The 17,388-nt window shown below is 45.7% G+C and overlaps 1 protein-coding gene and 1 long non-coding RNA gene across 2 annotated transcripts in view; one reads left to right on the forward strand and one right to left on the reverse strand.

Moving 5' to 3' along the window:
* The window catches only part of LOC125444939, a 19,063-nt gene extending 16,656 nt beyond the window's left edge, over window positions 1-2,407 (forward strand). Inside the window, exons 2-3 of the long non-coding RNA XR_007246255.1 lie at window positions 417-419; window positions 2,396-2,407. This is a non-coding gene — a long non-coding RNA (uncharacterized LOC125444939). The remainder of the gene's footprint in view (window positions 1-416; window positions 420-2,395) is intronic.
* The window catches only part of LIG1 (DNA ligase 1), a 19,004-nt gene extending 1,772 nt beyond the window's left edge, over window positions 1-17,232 (reverse strand). Inside the window, exons 1-25 of the mRNA XM_048517696.1 lie at window positions 17,079-17,232; window positions 15,429-15,564; window positions 14,239-14,325; window positions 13,692-13,854; window positions 13,142-13,253; window positions 12,356-12,463; window positions 11,605-11,814; window positions 11,048-11,168; window positions 10,450-10,548; window positions 9,638-9,694; window positions 9,372-9,544; window positions 9,053-9,219; window positions 8,445-8,521; window positions 7,586-7,677; window positions 6,909-7,008; window positions 6,389-6,474; window positions 5,713-5,828; window positions 5,532-5,627; window positions 5,266-5,376; window positions 3,863-3,934; window positions 3,591-3,735; window positions 3,367-3,449; window positions 1,639-1,791; window positions 970-1,023; window positions 504-647 (exon numbers count right to left, since the gene is read on the reverse strand). Of these exons, the coding sequence (XP_048373653.1) occupies window positions 504-647; window positions 970-1,023; window positions 1,639-1,791; window positions 3,367-3,449; window positions 3,591-3,735; window positions 3,863-3,934; window positions 5,266-5,376; window positions 5,532-5,627; window positions 5,713-5,828; window positions 6,389-6,474; window positions 6,909-7,008; window positions 7,586-7,677; window positions 8,445-8,521; window positions 9,053-9,219; window positions 9,372-9,544; window positions 9,638-9,694; window positions 10,450-10,548; window positions 11,048-11,168; window positions 11,605-11,814; window positions 12,356-12,463; window positions 13,142-13,253; window positions 13,692-13,854; window positions 14,239-14,325; window positions 15,429-15,445 (2,643 nt within the window). The 5' untranslated portion in view covers window positions 15,446-15,564; window positions 17,079-17,232. The remainder of the gene's footprint in view (window positions 1-503; window positions 648-969; window positions 1,024-1,638; window positions 1,792-3,366; window positions 3,450-3,590; window positions 3,736-3,862; window positions 3,935-5,265; window positions 5,377-5,531; window positions 5,628-5,712; window positions 5,829-6,388; window positions 6,475-6,908; window positions 7,009-7,585; window positions 7,678-8,444; window positions 8,522-9,052; window positions 9,220-9,371; window positions 9,545-9,637; window positions 9,695-10,449; window positions 10,549-11,047; window positions 11,169-11,604; window positions 11,815-12,355; window positions 12,464-13,141; window positions 13,254-13,691; window positions 13,855-14,238; window positions 14,326-15,428; window positions 15,565-17,078) is intronic.
* Between the last annotated feature and the right edge of the window lie 156 nt (window positions 17,233-17,388).

Here is a 17,388-nt window from a genome sequence, read left to right on the forward strand (position 1 = left end):
CGGCTGCAGGGATAGCAGAGGGGGATGGCTGCTGCTCTGGAGGAACACGCCCACGCTACCCTAAGACCTCCTGGGGTCGGAGGGTAGCGTGGGCGTGTCCCTACAACCCTCCAGAGCAGAGCTGGAGGAGAGGTGAGTGGAGGGGACGCGAAAAGCATGGGGCCGCCTCTGGTTTGGCCCCTCGCCTCACCTTTCCTTCCAGCGTTGCTCTGGAGGGCTGGAGGGACACGCCAATGCTACCCTCCGACCTCCAGGCCACATGGAGCCGCAGTATAAGGCTGAAAGAGCCGCAAATTGCAGACCCCTGTTATAGCCTATTTAGAACACGTTGTACGTTGGTAGACAGAATTATAACATGAAGAGGATAGTTAACAGTATGTATGGAGCAAAAAAAAAATCTGGTATGCTAATAGCAGATAGTAAATCTATATTGAGAAGAAATGTTTAGTGCAGAATTCTATCCACATGTGTACCTCTTCCTTACCAGCCTATTAGTCACTCACCAAACCAGCAGCTGCTTTGTGAACAGGAGAAATGGATAAATCAGCACACTTCACTTCCCAGACGTGTTGGGCCTCCAGCCAATGATCAGGCTCAACTGTTCCACCCCAACGGTAGTACGGACGTGGCTGTGGAATCACGTGGTCCTGCAAAAGACAGACTAGGCTGAATAGTATTTGCACAGCAGTACCACACAAGTTAGTTACTTTTTTCAATCTGATGACTGGAGTATTTGAAGATGACGTGTGCCATTCCTGTCTAGCCATAAGAATCAGAACTTTTTCTCCCTACTTGTCCCCTTCCAGTGGTTCAAACCATGAGATGCTCCCCTCTCCATCCACTAGAGAACAGAAAACTTGGCTGGGATAATGTTTGCCTTTAGAGATACTGGGGATGGGGCAAGGGGCAAGGGCATCTGCTGGTCCTTGACGGAGAGGATGTCCTGTGAAAGCAGGGAAGAGGGCCCACCTTGAGGGAAGCGTGGATTTTCTCCAGGTCTTCATCTGAGAATCCAGTGCCTATCTGAGAGCAGAGGGAGGGATGGCTGTTAAAAATCGAACAGTGGTTTGTTGTTGCCCTGCTGGCAAACACATCAGACGAATATGATGCAGGAAATACAAGCCACCAGCAAAAGCCATCCCTACATATTTTTGCAAACCAACCCATTCACTTTAGTCCTTTCATCTCTCAGGCCCCTTCCGCACATGCAGAATAATGCACTTCCAACCCACTTTCAATGCATTTTGTGCGAAATAGCAAAATCCACTAGAAAACAATCGTGAACGTGGATTGAAAGTGCATTATTCTGCATGTGCGGAAGGGGCCTCAGAGTTGCAGCCAGGTCCAAATAATGTCAACCACAACAGTCCCAACTTCATCAAGGTAAGTGTACTTGATGAAACCATAAACTTCCCCAAGACAGGAGAAAAGTGCCCAAATGTCTTAATACTAGGATCGTGGTGGCGAACCTATGGCACTCCAGATGTTCATGGACTACAATTCCCATCATCCCCTGCCAGCATGGCCAATTGGTCATGCTGAAAGGGGCTGATGGGAATTGTGGATCCTCGAACATCTCGGAACCTATAGGCTATCAGTCTCTGTAATAGGCCCTGTAAGCCTGGGGGATCTGCCCACCTTGCAGATGCTCTGGAACTCCTCATTTTCCTCATCATAGCAAGCTAAGAGGTAGCCTCCATAGCTGCCTGCACGTTTGCCCTTGCCCAGGTAAGCACCAATCACCACCAGGTCTAATGTGTCCCCAACACCATCCAGGTAATCTTTTTTAAGCTGAAACAGGGAATAGGTATCCATGGTAGAAAACAGAAATAGAATAGGTATTAATTAAATTATCTGATTTGATATCCCAGGCTCAGGGAGGCTAACACACCTAGGCTTATTCCGCATGGGCCAAAAACAGCAGTGTGAAAACGGTGTGAAAATGGTGTAAATGGGTTTAAAACGGTGTAAAAGGGTTTATGCTGTTTTCACACCGCTGTTTTTGGCCCATGCGGAATCAGCCACAGTTTAATAACAATCACAAACCCCATAATTTAAATAATGAAAAGTTAAAAACTTTCTAACATCTAGAGTTCCCCAGATGGTGACTTAAAATCAGACTAATTGCCCATATAATAAATCACAAGTCCCCAGGTACAGGCAGTAAACTTGTATTGGGCAGCAGGAACGTCTCTGGTGCTTCTAATATTACAAATTATAACCATGAAACCAGATATAAATGAATCTTGTCCCTGTGATTTTTTTTCGCCATCAAATCACAGCTGATTTATGGCAACCCTGTAGGTCAGTGGTGGCGAATCTTTGGCACTCCAAATGTTATGGACTACAATTCCCATCAGCCCCTGCCAGCATGGCCAATTGGCCATGCTGGCAGGGGCTGATGGAAATTGTAGTCCTTAACATCTGGAGTGCAAAAGGTTCACCACCACGGCTGTAGGTTTTCAAGGCAAGAGATATTCAGAGTGGGCTTACCGTTGTCTGCCTCCGTGTTGTAGCCCTGCTATTCCTTGATGGTCTCCCATCCATATAACTTGCCAGGTTAGAGCAGTGACAGAGTGAGAGGGAATTGTGCCCGGGACACAACCTTCCCGTGTGCCCGCCCCGCCCCTGGGAGGGGGGCCTGGGGGGTGATTTTTCTGCGCCCATGTGACGCCAATAGCACGCGCCCGGTGCGCAGTGCCCCCCCTGTTCCATTGCAGCTTCACAACTGAGGAAGAAACTGCCTGTGTGTGACTGACTTAAGGCCACTCAGCAAGTTTCCATACCAAAGTAGGAATTCAAACCTGGGTTTCCTGGATCCTAGTCCACTACACCATGCTGCTCTCTCTGTGAAAAACACTAACTAGAAATATCTTTATTTCTAAAGATATTTCTAAAAATATCTTTCTAAAAATATCTTTATTTCTAAAGGAGCAGCAGTGGTGTAGGAGGTTAAGAGCTCATGTATCTAATCTGGAGGAACCGGGTTTGATTCCCAGCTCTGCCGCCTGAGCTGTGGGGGCTTATCTGGGGAATTCAGATTAGCCTGTGCACTCCCACACACGCCAGCTGGGTGACCCAGCCTTGGAGCTGAAGTCACAGCTTCTCAGGGAGACTCTCTCAGCCCCACCTACCTCACAGGGTGTTTGTTGTGAGGGGGGAAGGGCAAGGAGATTGTAAGCCCCTTTGAGTCTCCTGCAGGAGAGAAAGGGGGGATATAAATCCAAACTCTTCTTACTCTTCTTCTTTACTCTAAATGCCTCTCTAATTTGGGAGGGAAAAAGAGACACTGGTGCCCAACATGTTGCTCAAGCAGGCTAGGTGTCCTTCTTGTATTAGGTGACCACCCAGGCATTCAGTTCTCACCTTCAGCCAGTTGTGGGATCTCTTTGCAATTTCATACGTGGCGTCCACTTCCAGTGTTTTGACCATTAGCCCCTCACATGAATCTGAACGAGAAAAATCGCCTTATTATTCAATCCCCTCCTCAGTACAATTTAAACTCAGTTTGCTTCGGGGTGGGGGGTGGGGTAAGGAAATAATACAGGGAAAGGAAAGTCCTGGTTGAGCGTGCATTTCTTCCACAATACCTTTGATGGAGCACTCCAGGAAATCTGCTATTTCATCAGTGTTACTAGTATCCATGGAGGTGGCAAACAGGAACTGGCCTTCAACCTCCGTGAAAGAATCACGCAACAAAGTCCGGCGCTGGGTGAGGGGTTCTCGGACCAAAGACTGGGTGAACACAACAATTATGTATTAACGAGGCGGGCACTGATGAGGGTCCCCAGTAGGAGTATAAAAGGCTGGAAAGCAGAACAGCACCAAATGTGAATCAGTAAGGGAGAATGGCTATACTCACCTGCCCATTGAGGTAGAGAATGTCAAACGCATACACGCACACTTGCACACGGATCTCTGCAGCGTCCACATCCTGGAAAACAATAACATTTTCAAAGCAGAGCACAATGTCTTTCAAATATTTCTGCTCGTTTGCTCATACGTTCCTCAGAGATCTTTTGCAAACCCCCGCAAACAGCTGCTGGAAGAGCAATATCCCTTCTGTGTGTCCCTTAATTTCTTCACAGAGACTGCCTTTGTTCTCCAAGTAATCATTTTCACTGCTCAAAACCCTCTCTGAGCTCAATCACTCTCACTGTCACTGTGATATAGTCTGTGGGACCACCTCTCCAGATACATCCCCAGGAGAGAACTTCGCTCCTTGTTGGTGATCCCTGATCTGAAAGATCAGTTCAGTTCTGGTCGCCACATCTCAAAAAGGATATTGAGGAGATAGAAAAAGTGCAGAGAAGGGCAACGAGGATGATTGAGGGACTGGAGCACCTTCCTTATGAGGAGAGGCTGCAGCGTTTGGGACTCTTTAGTTTGGAGAGGAGACGTCTGAGGGGGGATATGATTGAAGTCTATAAAATTATGCATGGGGTAGAAAATGTTGACAGAGAGAAATTTTTCTCTCTTTCTCACAATACTAGAACCAGGGGGCATACATTGAAAATGCTGGGGAAGAATTAGAAGTAAAAACAGTTCTTCACACTGGCGTGTGATTGAATTGATTTGGAATATGCTGCCACAGGAGGTGGTGCCATTTATTAAGCCACTAACCTGGATAGCTTTAAAAAGGGCTTGGACAGATTTATGGAGGAGAAGTCGATCTCTGGCTACCAATCTTGATCCTCTTTGATCTGAGATTGCAAATGCCTTAACAGTCCAGGTGCTCGGGAGCAACATCCGCAGAAGGCCATTGCTTTCACATCCTGCACGTGAGCTCCCAATGGCACCTGGTGGGCCACTGCGAGTAGCAGAGAGCTGGACTACATGGACTCTGGTCTGATCCAGCTGGCTTGTTCTTATGTTCTTATATCTGGCTTTCCTCTACCAGGGCCAGAGCATTTTCAGTTCTGGCCCCGATCTGCTGGAATGCTCTGTCGAATGAGACCAGGACCCTGTGGGACTTGTCTCAATTCCACAAAGCCTGTAAGATGGAGCTGTTCTACCAGGCCTATGAATAAAAACAGCAACAACATATCCTTTTCCCCTTCCCATTGGCCTTCATTTCCTTTAGTTCAGAATCTTATGGTGCAACTGAAGGACTGATACATTGTTTTGGGGGTTTTAAACTGGTTCCTTTGTAAGCTGACCTGAGCTCGCCATGGGAAAGGACAACATATAAATCATAAAACCAAGAAAAACAAAGAAGAAAAGTAAGCAGCAAACAACTCAAGGAACTATTCTGTGAGAACCTACCTTGCGCTTGCGGGTGGTCAGTACTTGGAAGGGCTGGATCTGTTTTGAATCTGGGTCCCAAGCAACAGCCTCAGCATCTATGATGCATGACTGCACGGTGCTTTTTTTCACCTGGGCAAGGGAAAGAGCTCAGTTTAGTTGCAACTCTTATGGCAGGAAGGTCCCAACTTCAGTCATTCTACCACAATAAAACCTCTCATTGATGATAGCAATGCCACTGGTTTCTGATCACACCCTTCGTGTTATGCTTCCAAAAACGTATGCACCTTGGGAATTCGGCTGACAATGTCAGGATACTTGGATGTGTTATTTTCTTGGTTCCTGCTGTAAATGTGCACTTCCCCATTCTCCAAAATGTGAATCTGCAAGGATGGAAAGAAAAATGAACTATAAGAGGAAAGGGGAACAGGAGCTTCTATTTACTGGGTCTGAATTACATTTTCTTACCTGTGCTCGTTCCCCATCATACTTGTATTCACAGGTGAAAGCTGCTTCCTCAAAGCGTTTTAAGACTTCCCCAATGCCTTTGGTTGGGTGGGCCAGCATTGGCTTCAACGGGATCCCTGTATAGAAAGGTCATGAGGTTAGGACTTTCAAGACCTGAGTTAGAAACGTAAAGTAACTCAGCTCACAACAAGGGAAAGAGAAGGATTCGGATCACGCAACACAACAAGGAGGGATGTTCCACAGGAAAGAATGTTACATATTTCCTTGCCCAAGCATGTTTTCCAGTTTTAGCAGGAGTTTTCTCTGGGACAAATACATCCTATGTGCATGCTTTGCCAACAAGCATATATGTTGGTGTGCATTCCTGACAGGGAATTATGGTGAAAGAAAGTGTAGTAAAGATAATGGGAAAACAGCCAGTTCATGTAGTCAGTGAAATGATTAGAAAGCAAATTATCCAAAAGGTCAATAGAAGACTGTGGAGCTTTTTCCATATGAAATATCTGCAAGCTTTTAAATCTAAGTCAATAATCATGAGGTCCACAATTTAAAAACATATGAAAGTATAAGATGTTTAGAAATTCATGTTCTGTGCTCGATAGCATTTTATTTATCATTCCGTGCTCACATTCCCATTACATCAGTTGCCTTCCAATATCTGTAGTGCTGTAAATACCTGGTGTGATCTTGCAATGCTGCGGAAGGCTCTCTATCCCATGCTCTAGCAGGACAGGCACAATAGTGTCATAATTTGGCAATTCACTGAAAAACAAACAACAAAATGACCCACTCCTGCTATGGATGGTGGTTGTTCTAAGGCAGTGGTTCTCAACCTTCCTAATGCTGCAACCCTTTAATACAGTTCCTCATGCTGTGGTGACCCCCAACCCTAGCATTTATCCATTTTACAGATGGAGAGGGGAACACTGATGCAGAGAGTCTTAGGTGACCCCTGTGAAAAGGGTGGATTCGGAGCCCTCAAAGGGGTCCCAGCGCCACAGGTTGAAACCCACTGTTATTCCTCAGAGCCTCAAATCCCATGGATTTCACCAAAGTCAGCCATGTTCATAGCCGCTGACTGCTGATTCAAGAAGGACAACCGCCTGCTTCTTCTCTCTTTTAGAATCTTAGCTACTGCAGCCTGGAGAAACAAAGATGTGGGAACATCTGGAAAGAGAATACACAATGTTACTAACCAGAAGGCTTGCTTAACAATTAAGGCTCTCTCATCCAGCCAAGCTTTGCGGGCCTCTGCAGATTTGCCCTTTGAAGCGTCGAGAATCTCTGGGGGGAATTCTGTTCACGGAAAGAATACACACGCACATAAGTTATGTTTTTCTCAGCTCTGCAATGTCGGGTCCCACTGCTAGGGAGTGCATATTTTGCATTTCATGATTTCACTGTGCAAACACAAGGATCTATTGTTATTTGTCTGTTTGTTTTAAAAAGCACCTAGCCCTCAAACTTGCTAAAATTGGCTAAATTAACCCTCTGTAATTAAGACTGAATCAGTTGCTGTGGGCACAATGAAGAGAGACTTTGGCATCCGTGCCCTGCTGTCTTGGGGCATCTGGTTGGTGACTGAATGAAAAAAGGATGCTAGATCAGACAGAACTTTGTCCTGGTCTAGTAAGGCTGCTCTTGCATCCCCATGCTTGGAATCCTAGACAGGATGCTTATTCTGGCTAACCGCAGGACACAAATATCTATCTCACGTAGATAGCACCAGGCTCCTGAAGAACCTCTGTATTCAGAATGCAGACATCCTAGGCTGCCATGGAAAATATACCCAAGTGCGGTACACCAGTTAACTGCCCCTAAGTCACCACTGAACACACACGAATGCTGTCCTCTAGCAACGTCCTGAACTCACTTTGTCCTGGAGGCGTCAGTGACGCTGCCTGGGCCAGGGCTGACAGGACAGACTGCTCTGCTAGGCCAATCCGCAGCTTCCCTTCCAACGATCTGCAACACACAAAGCATGGCAAGGCTGGAGTGAAGAGTTTGGATCTGCGTTCGTTGAAGGGGGCAAAGAAGGCAAGCGATGCATCTTGGAAATAACCCAGTGGGTAAAGGTAAAGATGGGGAAAAGACTGCTAAAGAAACTACTGTAGTATGGTTTCAGGGAAGCTTTTGAGAATTGCCAGACAAATAATCTGAACAGCTAGTATGGTATAGTGATTAGAGCTTTAAATGGAGTATCCAAGGGACTTGCTCCAGTTCCGGAGGGCCTATAGACAGAGCTGCTCTTGCAGGCCTATGGTTGAAGGCTGCAAGGGTTTTAACTTAAATGGACTCCCTTCCCTTCTCATCCCTCCTTTTTCAGCTCATTGTTCCATATCATTCCTTTACCCTCATTGTCTTCTTATCTAATAATTCTTGGGCATAAAGATACTGGTTTTTTAATTATGGGTGATTTTATTATTATGACATATTAACAGTTGTGAGCTGCCATGAGCCCGCTCAACGAGGAATGGCGGCCTATAATAAATCAAATAAATAAATAGATAACTCCTGCTCAGACTCAAAGCTTAACTGGTGCTCTTAAGACAATCATATCCTAACAGGATTGCTGGAAGGAAAGAAAGTCTGTGTGTAATACCCTGATCTCCTTGAAGCAAGGTAGAATGCAAAAACAAACCTAAGCAGACTGATAGAAGGATATAAAGATTTTACAGGCAGGGGTTAGGATAACGAGAGCAGCTGCATAAATGAAAGGGTATCATACTCACCGAGCAACATAGCGAGCCTCCGAGTAGCGACAAGCAACAAACAAGGACTTGATAATGTCAATCTTCTTGTTCATGGACTGAAGGGGGAAGAAAAGGGAGTGAGCTGGTATGAATCCTGAGTGGCTGAGGAAAGGGAAGACTTAATCATGCTAGAGAAGCTTTTTTCCAACGGTATATACTGATAGCCAGTTTACAATGAAAGGCTCTTCCAACACACCCTTTGGCAGCAGTGCTAGAGAGGGATTCAGACAGCACTGCTTCCAAAGGTTACCATAGCTTTAATTCCCCTCAATGTCCCAAAGGACTCTTTTCCACCCCCAATCTCGACTCTTTCCTATGCGGGATTTCAGCAGCAAGATGCAGTCGATACTGCTACAAGGACTTTCAAAAGCTTGGCTTGAGGTACCGCTGCGGTCCCCGCCTCCCCAAAATCAGCATTACTCTGTACAGTTTTGGGGTCAGGGGGAGGAAATCACATCTGACCTGTTATAGCAAAGTATGGGACAAGCTGAACGTATCACAGGCAAACAAGAAGCTTGGAAACCCTCTCTCAGCCCAATGACAGGGTTTCGCCCCTGAACTTACAAGCTCATTCACACAATACTTACAGAGCTTCCTGTCATGCGCCCAATTGCCTGTAACTTGCCAAAGACAACAGCAGCACCAAGCTTGGGTGGAGCAAACATGGTGCCCTGGGTACTGCGGCTACTCTCAGCCACCAAACCCAGGTCTCCCTTCTCTGCTGCCTCTGCCTTGATCTGGTCCAGCTGCCGACCTGTAGGGTGAGGCATGGCCACAGGGTGAGGCATGGCCACAGAGCCATAGAAGAAAGCTCTTTTCCAATTAATTCTGACCACTGTTATGGTCTTATTGATGTTAACTGTCTGATGGCATTTTCATCGAATAATATTAATTGATCCAGCTCACCGGTGGCCTGAGCCAAGGCCTTCATGAGGATGGTTTTGCCAATGCCCAGCTCTAAGCCCTCATATGACGGGCCTAGTCGATTGAGGCAAAGGTATACGCAGGGCAGCAAGTCCTCAGAAGACAGAGCAATCACAGAGCGAAACAGGTTGCTCAGAGTCTCTATGATTTTCAGCCTGGAAAAAGAATAATATGGTGATCATTGGATTAAATGACAGGATAGAATGCAACGCTGTATCTGTTGCACAGAATCTAGTAAGTCAGCTTACCGGGCAGACTCCTCTTCAATCCACTCAAAGGTACGGGCCACAGCCAGATATGGTACCCTGTTGGGTAAAATAAAGGTAAGATGGTGACTCAGGGCTATTAACCAAAATCACACAGATCAGCAAAGCTGACTGGGCCCACTGACTTCTCAGAACTCTTATACTGTCTGGTCCTAGAAGGGAAATAAGGAGCCGCGCGGCTTAGTGGTTAAGTGCTTGCACTGCCACTCACACGATCAGGAGTTCGAGCCCCCTGTGGGTCAGATATCCTGGCAGCTGGCTCATGGTCAACTCAGCCATCCATCCATCCATTCCTTGGTTGGTAAATGTGTACCTAGCACATAGCTATGAGGTAAATAGCCGGGGAAAGCAATGGCAAACTACCCCACAAAAACACTTGCCTATGAAATCACTGCTTGCAGTGGTACCCCAGGGTCGAACATGACTGAAGGGGAAACTTTACCTTTACTTTAGAAGGGAAATGGGGCTCACAGAATCAGAGCACCATCCCCATAGTCCAAAATTACAAACAAGAGTGTCTTCCCAACAATCATCAATCCAGAGCATGGAGTAAACAAGTGGAGAAAAGGTAATTAATCTATGACTGGACCAAGTTAGCTAAGACATGTTGTGGAGAAAGCCACCCTCCTCCCGAGTCACTGACCCAGGGCAAATAAGCTATACACCCTATGCAGTTTTGGATCATCTTAGCCACTCTTGTCTGGGCAGCAATTTAGATTGCAAAAGCAGCATGAAAGCAATGGCTGAGCATTACAGCCTTTTGAAGTTAAAAGGCCCACCTTGGCTTCACTCACCTCTGGCCAGGACCCCAACAAGCATCATGGACAGGATGATAGTTGCTCTTTGTGGGGTTATAATCTGCTGGGGCAACTGTGGGAGACTGGTTGAGAGAACTATAAAAAAACAGAAAAGAGGCTTGGTTAGTTAAGAATGATGATCGTGTACATTCTAAAGCAGTTTGGAAGTAGTTACTAGCCCACTACATTTTAACTAAAAGACACTAGCAACTAGTGTGGGCAATACCAGTAAGACTGCCTGCCTTATTATCTAGCTGCTGAAATAATGCCCTGATCTAGAAAGAAACGAGAATAGGTAGAATAGCATATGGGCGTTGCTTCTGCTCTGGAATGAACAGCAATCTAGATTAGTTTCTCTACACACAAAGTGAAAGAAAATGCTCAAGGTTAGCCTGCAATCCATGAACCCCTTAACAATAAACAGTTACAGCGATTGTACTATTTTTAGAAAGTTAACATGATGTCCCACCCAGTCCAGAGCAGCAATATTTGTATATCACTCTTAAATAGATGACTTGTGCAGACAAAAGTTCTTTTACAACTTCTATTACTCACACATGGGACAAACACATCCCAAAAGGCACTCATTACTTACCTGCCAGTTGCTTTGCCAGACTCACAGCTTCTGACTTCAATGTGGCTCTTTTGCGCAGGCCTATTTTCCTCCACTGCAAGTATCTGTTTTTTCTCTGCTTTCACAGAAGCTTTCCTAGGGGCTACCATGGGAGAAAGGGGACAAATGTTCCATTTGCCCTATAAACGCAGAATTCACATTTTGGGGGCTTGATAAATTTGAGGGCATCATTAAAACATTGAGAGGCACCAGGGAAAAGTCTGAAACTTTGGAAGGATCCCACTGTGAGCTCCATTCAATTTGTGAAATGAGATACTGGAATCGAAAACATCCTTTCTTTCACATAATAATGCCTTTTCTCAGATATGAATACGGGAACCAAATCTCTTTCCACAATCAAGATAGACAGAAGTTTAAATTCTCATATTTTCAGAAATTCAATACCTACATCGCATAGCAAATTCCAGGCGGAATGAGAGAATATATCCAGTTGTGGCCACGTTCCACAGAAAATTCTTACTGAAAATCTGTTTGACCCACATATTCAACAAGAAGTGCCACACCTCCTTTATACTCACCAAAAAAACTAGAGATAGATTTGCTGGATGGCTTGGAGGGTGTCAGAATCTTCTCTTCCTCTGGTTCTTCCTCCTTCTTTTCCTCTGGTTCTTCCTCCTTCTTTTCCCCTGCTTCTTCCTCCTTCTCTGTCTTAACCTCCACCATCTCAGAATCCTTATCTTTCACATCTTCTACTTCCATTGACTTCTCGTCCGGCTCCTCTTTTATGCCTACACAAGGAGCGATGCCAAATATGCAATAGAATCTGAAGAAGTGCTTGGATTTCTTTTGCACAAATGCAGGGCCACAGAATATTTGCTTCTGACCCAGGCAGAGTCTAACAATACAATCCTATTCAGGTATTTTAGTCTATACCCACTGAAATCAAGGGCTTAGAACTGCACTTTGAGACAGCGGCAGGTTCCTTCAATGAAGCAAGGGTATAGGGAACAATGTCTGAGTCTGGAAGGCCCCGTGAAGGGCTGAAGACAATCCGAGATCACATTCTTGTTAACAGAAACAAACTTTAGATATCACACTCTGGATATAAAGGCAGCTGTACACATAAAGAACTAAGCAGAGTTAAAAATGGGAAGATAGAGTCGTACTATGCCTGTAATGACTGCTCCTACACATTTCCTGGCTATCACATGTTGACAGGAATCATATGTCCCATCCTGCTACCCACGCTTCATACACTAATGCCACTGTGTTCTTCTCTTATCGCTTTATGTTCTCCAGTCTTTCAACTAACCCACAGAAAGCACTCACCTTCCCCAGCACCATCTGTCTTCCGTTTTTTGGCACACAGTTCCTCCTCCGCGCTGTCTTGGCAGCCGACGTCTTCCTCCACTTTACGTTTAGGGATCTGCTTGCGGGCTGATGGCAGAGGTAAATCATGTTGAGCATCAAGCTGATACTACGCTTTTCTTCTTGACTGCTTAAATATATGGGGAATGCAACTTCACTGAGATATGAGCTATGTTATGACTAACACCCCAATCCAGAGGGAGTGGTGCAGGGCTACAATGGCGGCTTTGCCTTCCCCACGGCACATACCCCAGAGGAGGCACAAATGCACCGGCGAGCAGTTGCCGCAGCCCTCATAATGGCCAGATGCAGCACAGAGCACAACGTCATTGCTGCTGTGCCCCCACTGCCTTAGTGGAGGTATTCTGGAAATGTGACCAGGGACAGAGCTGACATTAGTTGGCTTCCACCTAACCTTTGCCTGCTAGAACGCCAGCGATGGGGGCTTGGGCTTATGTCACCCATAGAGTCCAATGGAGAAGTTTCCAATGGTAAAGAGGCTTTTTCTGGTTTTCGCCTCACCGCACTGCCCAGAAGCCCTTTTGGAGATGGCAGGGTGCTGCTGAAATGGCACAGCATCCTGTCACTGGGGGCTCTGGATTAGGCTGTGCGTTCAGTATCATGTTTCCAGAAGATCAGAGGCGTAAGCAGCAACCAGATAAATATCTCACTAATGTCGTGTGTGAAGAGAAAGACAAGTCTCACAATCTATGTCTTGCTTGAGAGCCAAAAAAGATGAAGACGTACCAGTTCTGCGTCGGGGAATGCTGGAAGGTGAGGGTGAATTAGAGGCAACTGGGCTGGTGCTTGGAGAGATGTTCTCTACAGGTGTCTTTTGTTCAGGAACACAGTCCGATTCCTAAAAAGGCAGAGCTGCAAGGTCAAAAGGTAAAGACAGAAGGAACAACAGCCAAACAAGGTGCTCTATTCTTGTAAGTGGGGAGGATAAGAAAACCATGGCTGCAGTCCTAAGAACACTGTCCTAAGAGAAAGCCCCATAGCATAAAATGGGACTAACTTTTTTTAGGATTAAGGTGTAACTTATATCAGGAAAAGAAGAAACGATACAAAAGATATCTGGTGTAGGTTCCAGAATAAGGGAAGGACGCCTGTTTATGCCTTCAATGCATAATCCCCAACCAAGATAAATTGTAGGAAACTGAAACTGTAACCAAAATAGAAGAATAATCCTTCCTGCTCTGGGAAGGAAAGACAAAACTCTACACTACAGAATTAGAAAATGAGCACCTATTTTGTTAGTTCAACAAAGATCAGGACAAAGCAGGCAAAGGCCTACCTGCTTTATATCCCCGGCCTTTGTATCCTTTCCTCCTGGTTTCCCAGAATCTTCTTCACCTCCACCATTAAGGACCTGAGTGGTTGGTTTGGCTACACATTTCTCAGAGGCATCTTCCTGGAGAGTTGTGCCATTCACCAACTGGTCGGAATGTATCGGTTCCCTGGAAAACATTAAGACCTAACAATAGCACCACTGGACCTCTACCCCTTTCTCCTCCATACACACAGAGCCACGTAAGTACAAAAGCAATACCTGTTACTAAAACATTTAGGCTTCTTGAGCTGAAATAAACTGAAAGACTACTTCAATGTCCTTTAAAAGTTTAGTAGGCGTACACTACAGCTCTAAGCAGACAATGAGTGACCATATTCACAGAAATCTTTCTTGACTGCTTCACAGTTCAAGTTTTCCTACTTTCAAGTCCCACCGGCTATAGTACTAACCTTCCCCAATTGGCTTATACTGTACAAAAAGAATGGAGAGGTGTGGTTCAAAAGATTCAGTTTTGTCGAACCAGACGATTCCGTGGTTCAAGGTAACTCACTTTTTAGGGGTTAGCTTATCTTCTGGTTGCTTCTTCTCTGCTGTTTCTTTTCCAGACTTTATTTGGGTGAGGGGCTGGAAGAATGATCTGCCCAGAAACAAACAGTTTACATTAACTCTCCTGCTATATTTCCAACTGCAGAGTTCAATGCAGTTTTTGAAACAATAGGGCCGAGTCCATTAGTACATGTGGCAGGTCCCCTGTTTAAAAAGTCACCCTCCCTCCCAGTATTAGGGATTATTTTGGTGGCAAAAAGGTCGGGGTGGTCGTTTTATTGCTCCTCAGAGAAAATGTAAAAGTCACTTAGAAAAACATGTTCCACATTAGTTTGCACTTTGTATTTCCTAGCAATCCTTTGTATTTTGTTTGCATCTAACTTGTTGTACTGGTTAAGAATGGTGGGCCGTAGTCTGGAGAACCAAGTTTGATTCTCCATTGTTCCACATGAGCGGCAGACTCTACTCTGAAGAGCCAGGTTTGTTTCCCCATTCTTATACATGAAGTTTGCTGGATAATCTTGGGCTAATCCCAGTTCTCTCAGAACTCTCTCAGTCCCTCCTGCCTCAGAAGCTATCTGTCGCGGGGAGAGGTAGGGAAAGAGTTTGTAAGCTGCTTGAGACTTCTTAACGTTGAGAAAAAGCAGCATATAAATCCAAACTCTTCTTCTCTCCAAGAAAAAAAATCATGGATAAATCCTCCTCTTCAATTTTCAGTTTCAATCCCTCTCACAGGATTTGGGTTTTATACACTTAAACTTGAAGATCTTCTGTAGGGATGCATCAGCAGGACCCAGTAGAGCCTCAGACCCAGTAGAGCCTGCGCCATCTGTGCCCTCCTGGGCTTCCACGTATGCACATCACAAGACTCACAGGTCACAAGATGCCTGAGTCATGGGTCACAAGACCCCCAGATGTGGAATTGACCCAGACGGAGATGTTTCTTCCTGCACGTACACTGCCCCCACAGGCCATGAATTGCGCAACATCCTCCCGCTCTCCCGCCTTCCCAAAAACCCTAATAAAGGTGCCAAGGACCGCCAGCTCGGCAGAGTAGCCAGATCCATGGATCACGCTATATCGCCACTGGCTTCCAATCGGGATGATATCAGCCAAGTGTGTCCTCACCTTTATTCCCTATGCATCGCATCGCAATCTACTTTCAATCTTCCATATTTTCAAGGTGGCACTTACTTGATGGTGCTCTGCATGGTGGATGTCTGGAAGCTGTTGTCAGGGTAACAGCTCAGTCTGCCAGTTCCACAAGGCAAGGAGAGCGGAGTTCATGGAACAGGGTACCTTTGAGACCTTGTTCTCTCACAGGCAACAACTGATAGAGAATAGGGAAAGGGAGCATATTAGCCATTGCCTGATATTGGTCAGTCTAACAAGTTTCCTGTCTATTTTTGTTTGTCCAGAACCTTCGATTGAGGTCTTTTACATCACTTTCCACTGGATCACTTAACTGGAGATTCCAGGAATTGAACCCGGGACCCTCCATGCAAAATCAGAAAGTCACATTAACATTCGTACACATAACAACATGTGCAAGAAATCGAAAGCACTTTTTCTGCCCCATGTTCAAAAAGGCTCTCTTAAAGCAGGTTTTTATTGCTTATCAGGTGAAAAGCAACACAAATTGGTTCATACATTGCTCTCTTTTCCCCCCCTCCCAATTATATCTCTACCCCATTCTTTCATCTAACTACATTTCCTGAAAAAAGTCACAATCTGAGTTAGGCAGCTTAAATGACAGCTGCTTTGAAAAACATGGACCACTGGTCAATTTCATGACTTTTGAAAATGCTAAGGAATAAAGCCAGCAAGAATATAAAGAAGATAAATGTAAGATCTCAGAAAAAAAATGAAATGCACAGATATAGGATGGGTGACACCTGGCTTGACAATAGTACATGTGAAAGGGATCTGGGAGTCTCAGCAGACCACAAACTGAACATGAGTTAGCAGTGTGATAAGGCAGCCAAGAAAGCCAATGCAATTCTGGGATGCATCAATAAGAGTATATTGTCTAGATCGAGGGAAGTAATTGTACCACTCTACTCTGCATTGGTCAGACCTCACCCAGAGTACTGTGTTCATTCCTGAGCATCACAATTTAAGAAGGATATTGACAAGCTGGAATGTGTCCAGAGGAGGGCACCCAAAATGGTAAAGGGTCTGGAGTCCATGCCCTACGAAGAGAGACTTAGGGAGCAGGGGATGTTTAGTCTGAAGAAGCGAAGGTTAAGGGGTCCATGATAGCTATGCTTAAATATTTGAAGGGATGTCATGCCAGAGGGAGCAAGCTTGTATTCTGCTGCCTTAGAGACTAGGACATGGAGTAACGGATTCAAGGTGCAAGAAAAGAGATTCCACCTAAACATGAGAAAGAACTTCAGGGCTGTTTGACAGTGGAATTCACTGCCTCGTAGAGTGGTGGAGTCTCCTTCTTTGGAAGTTTTTAAACAGAGGTTGGATGAGCATGTCAGGAGTGCTCTGATTGTGTATTCCTGCATGGCAGGGGGTTGGACTTGATGGCCCTTGTAGTCTCTTCCAACTCCATGATTCTATTAAATAGGAAATTATCAATTGGGGCTAATAAAAGAGCTCCTTCTCCCACCTGTGAGACGTCCAGGTGTAATTACGGGAGGGTCTCGTTGTTTGGAAAAAGGAGGGGCGGAATCAAGGCGAGGAGGGGGAGAGGGTCCATTTTCCCGCCATTTCCGAGCTCGCCCCCTCCTTCACTCCCCCACGGCACGGGCCATTGTCACTCGCGCGTGCGCGCTAGAACTTATTCCTACAAAGTCTGCCCTAGAAGCGAAGGGTCTCTCAGCAGCCGCTTACCTGGCGCGGCTTCTCCCTCCCTCGACAAGAGTCCACGGGTTTGTTTTTTTTTCCGCGCGAAATCTGTTGATTGACAGAGCGGCCGACGTCACACGCTCGGCTCCTGCTCACAGGATCAACAGACGCACGCCGAGATGTGTCGACTTTAAAAGACCTCACCCCTTTCCTTGGCATGCTGGGAAACGTGGTCCTTGACAGGAAAGGTGCTTGAATTGGAGGATGGTGAGCAGGGGTCTGCAACCTGCGGCTCTCCAGATGTTCATGGACTACAATTCTCATCAGTCCCTGCCACCATGGCCAATTGGCCACG

This window comes from Sphaerodactylus townsendi, linkage group LG15 (genome assembly GCF_021028975.2).
Source record: "Sphaerodactylus townsendi isolate TG3544 linkage group LG15, MPM_Stown_v2.3, whole genome shotgun sequence".
NCBI lineage: Eukaryota > Metazoa > Chordata > Lepidosauria > Squamata > Sphaerodactylidae > Sphaerodactylus > Sphaerodactylus townsendi.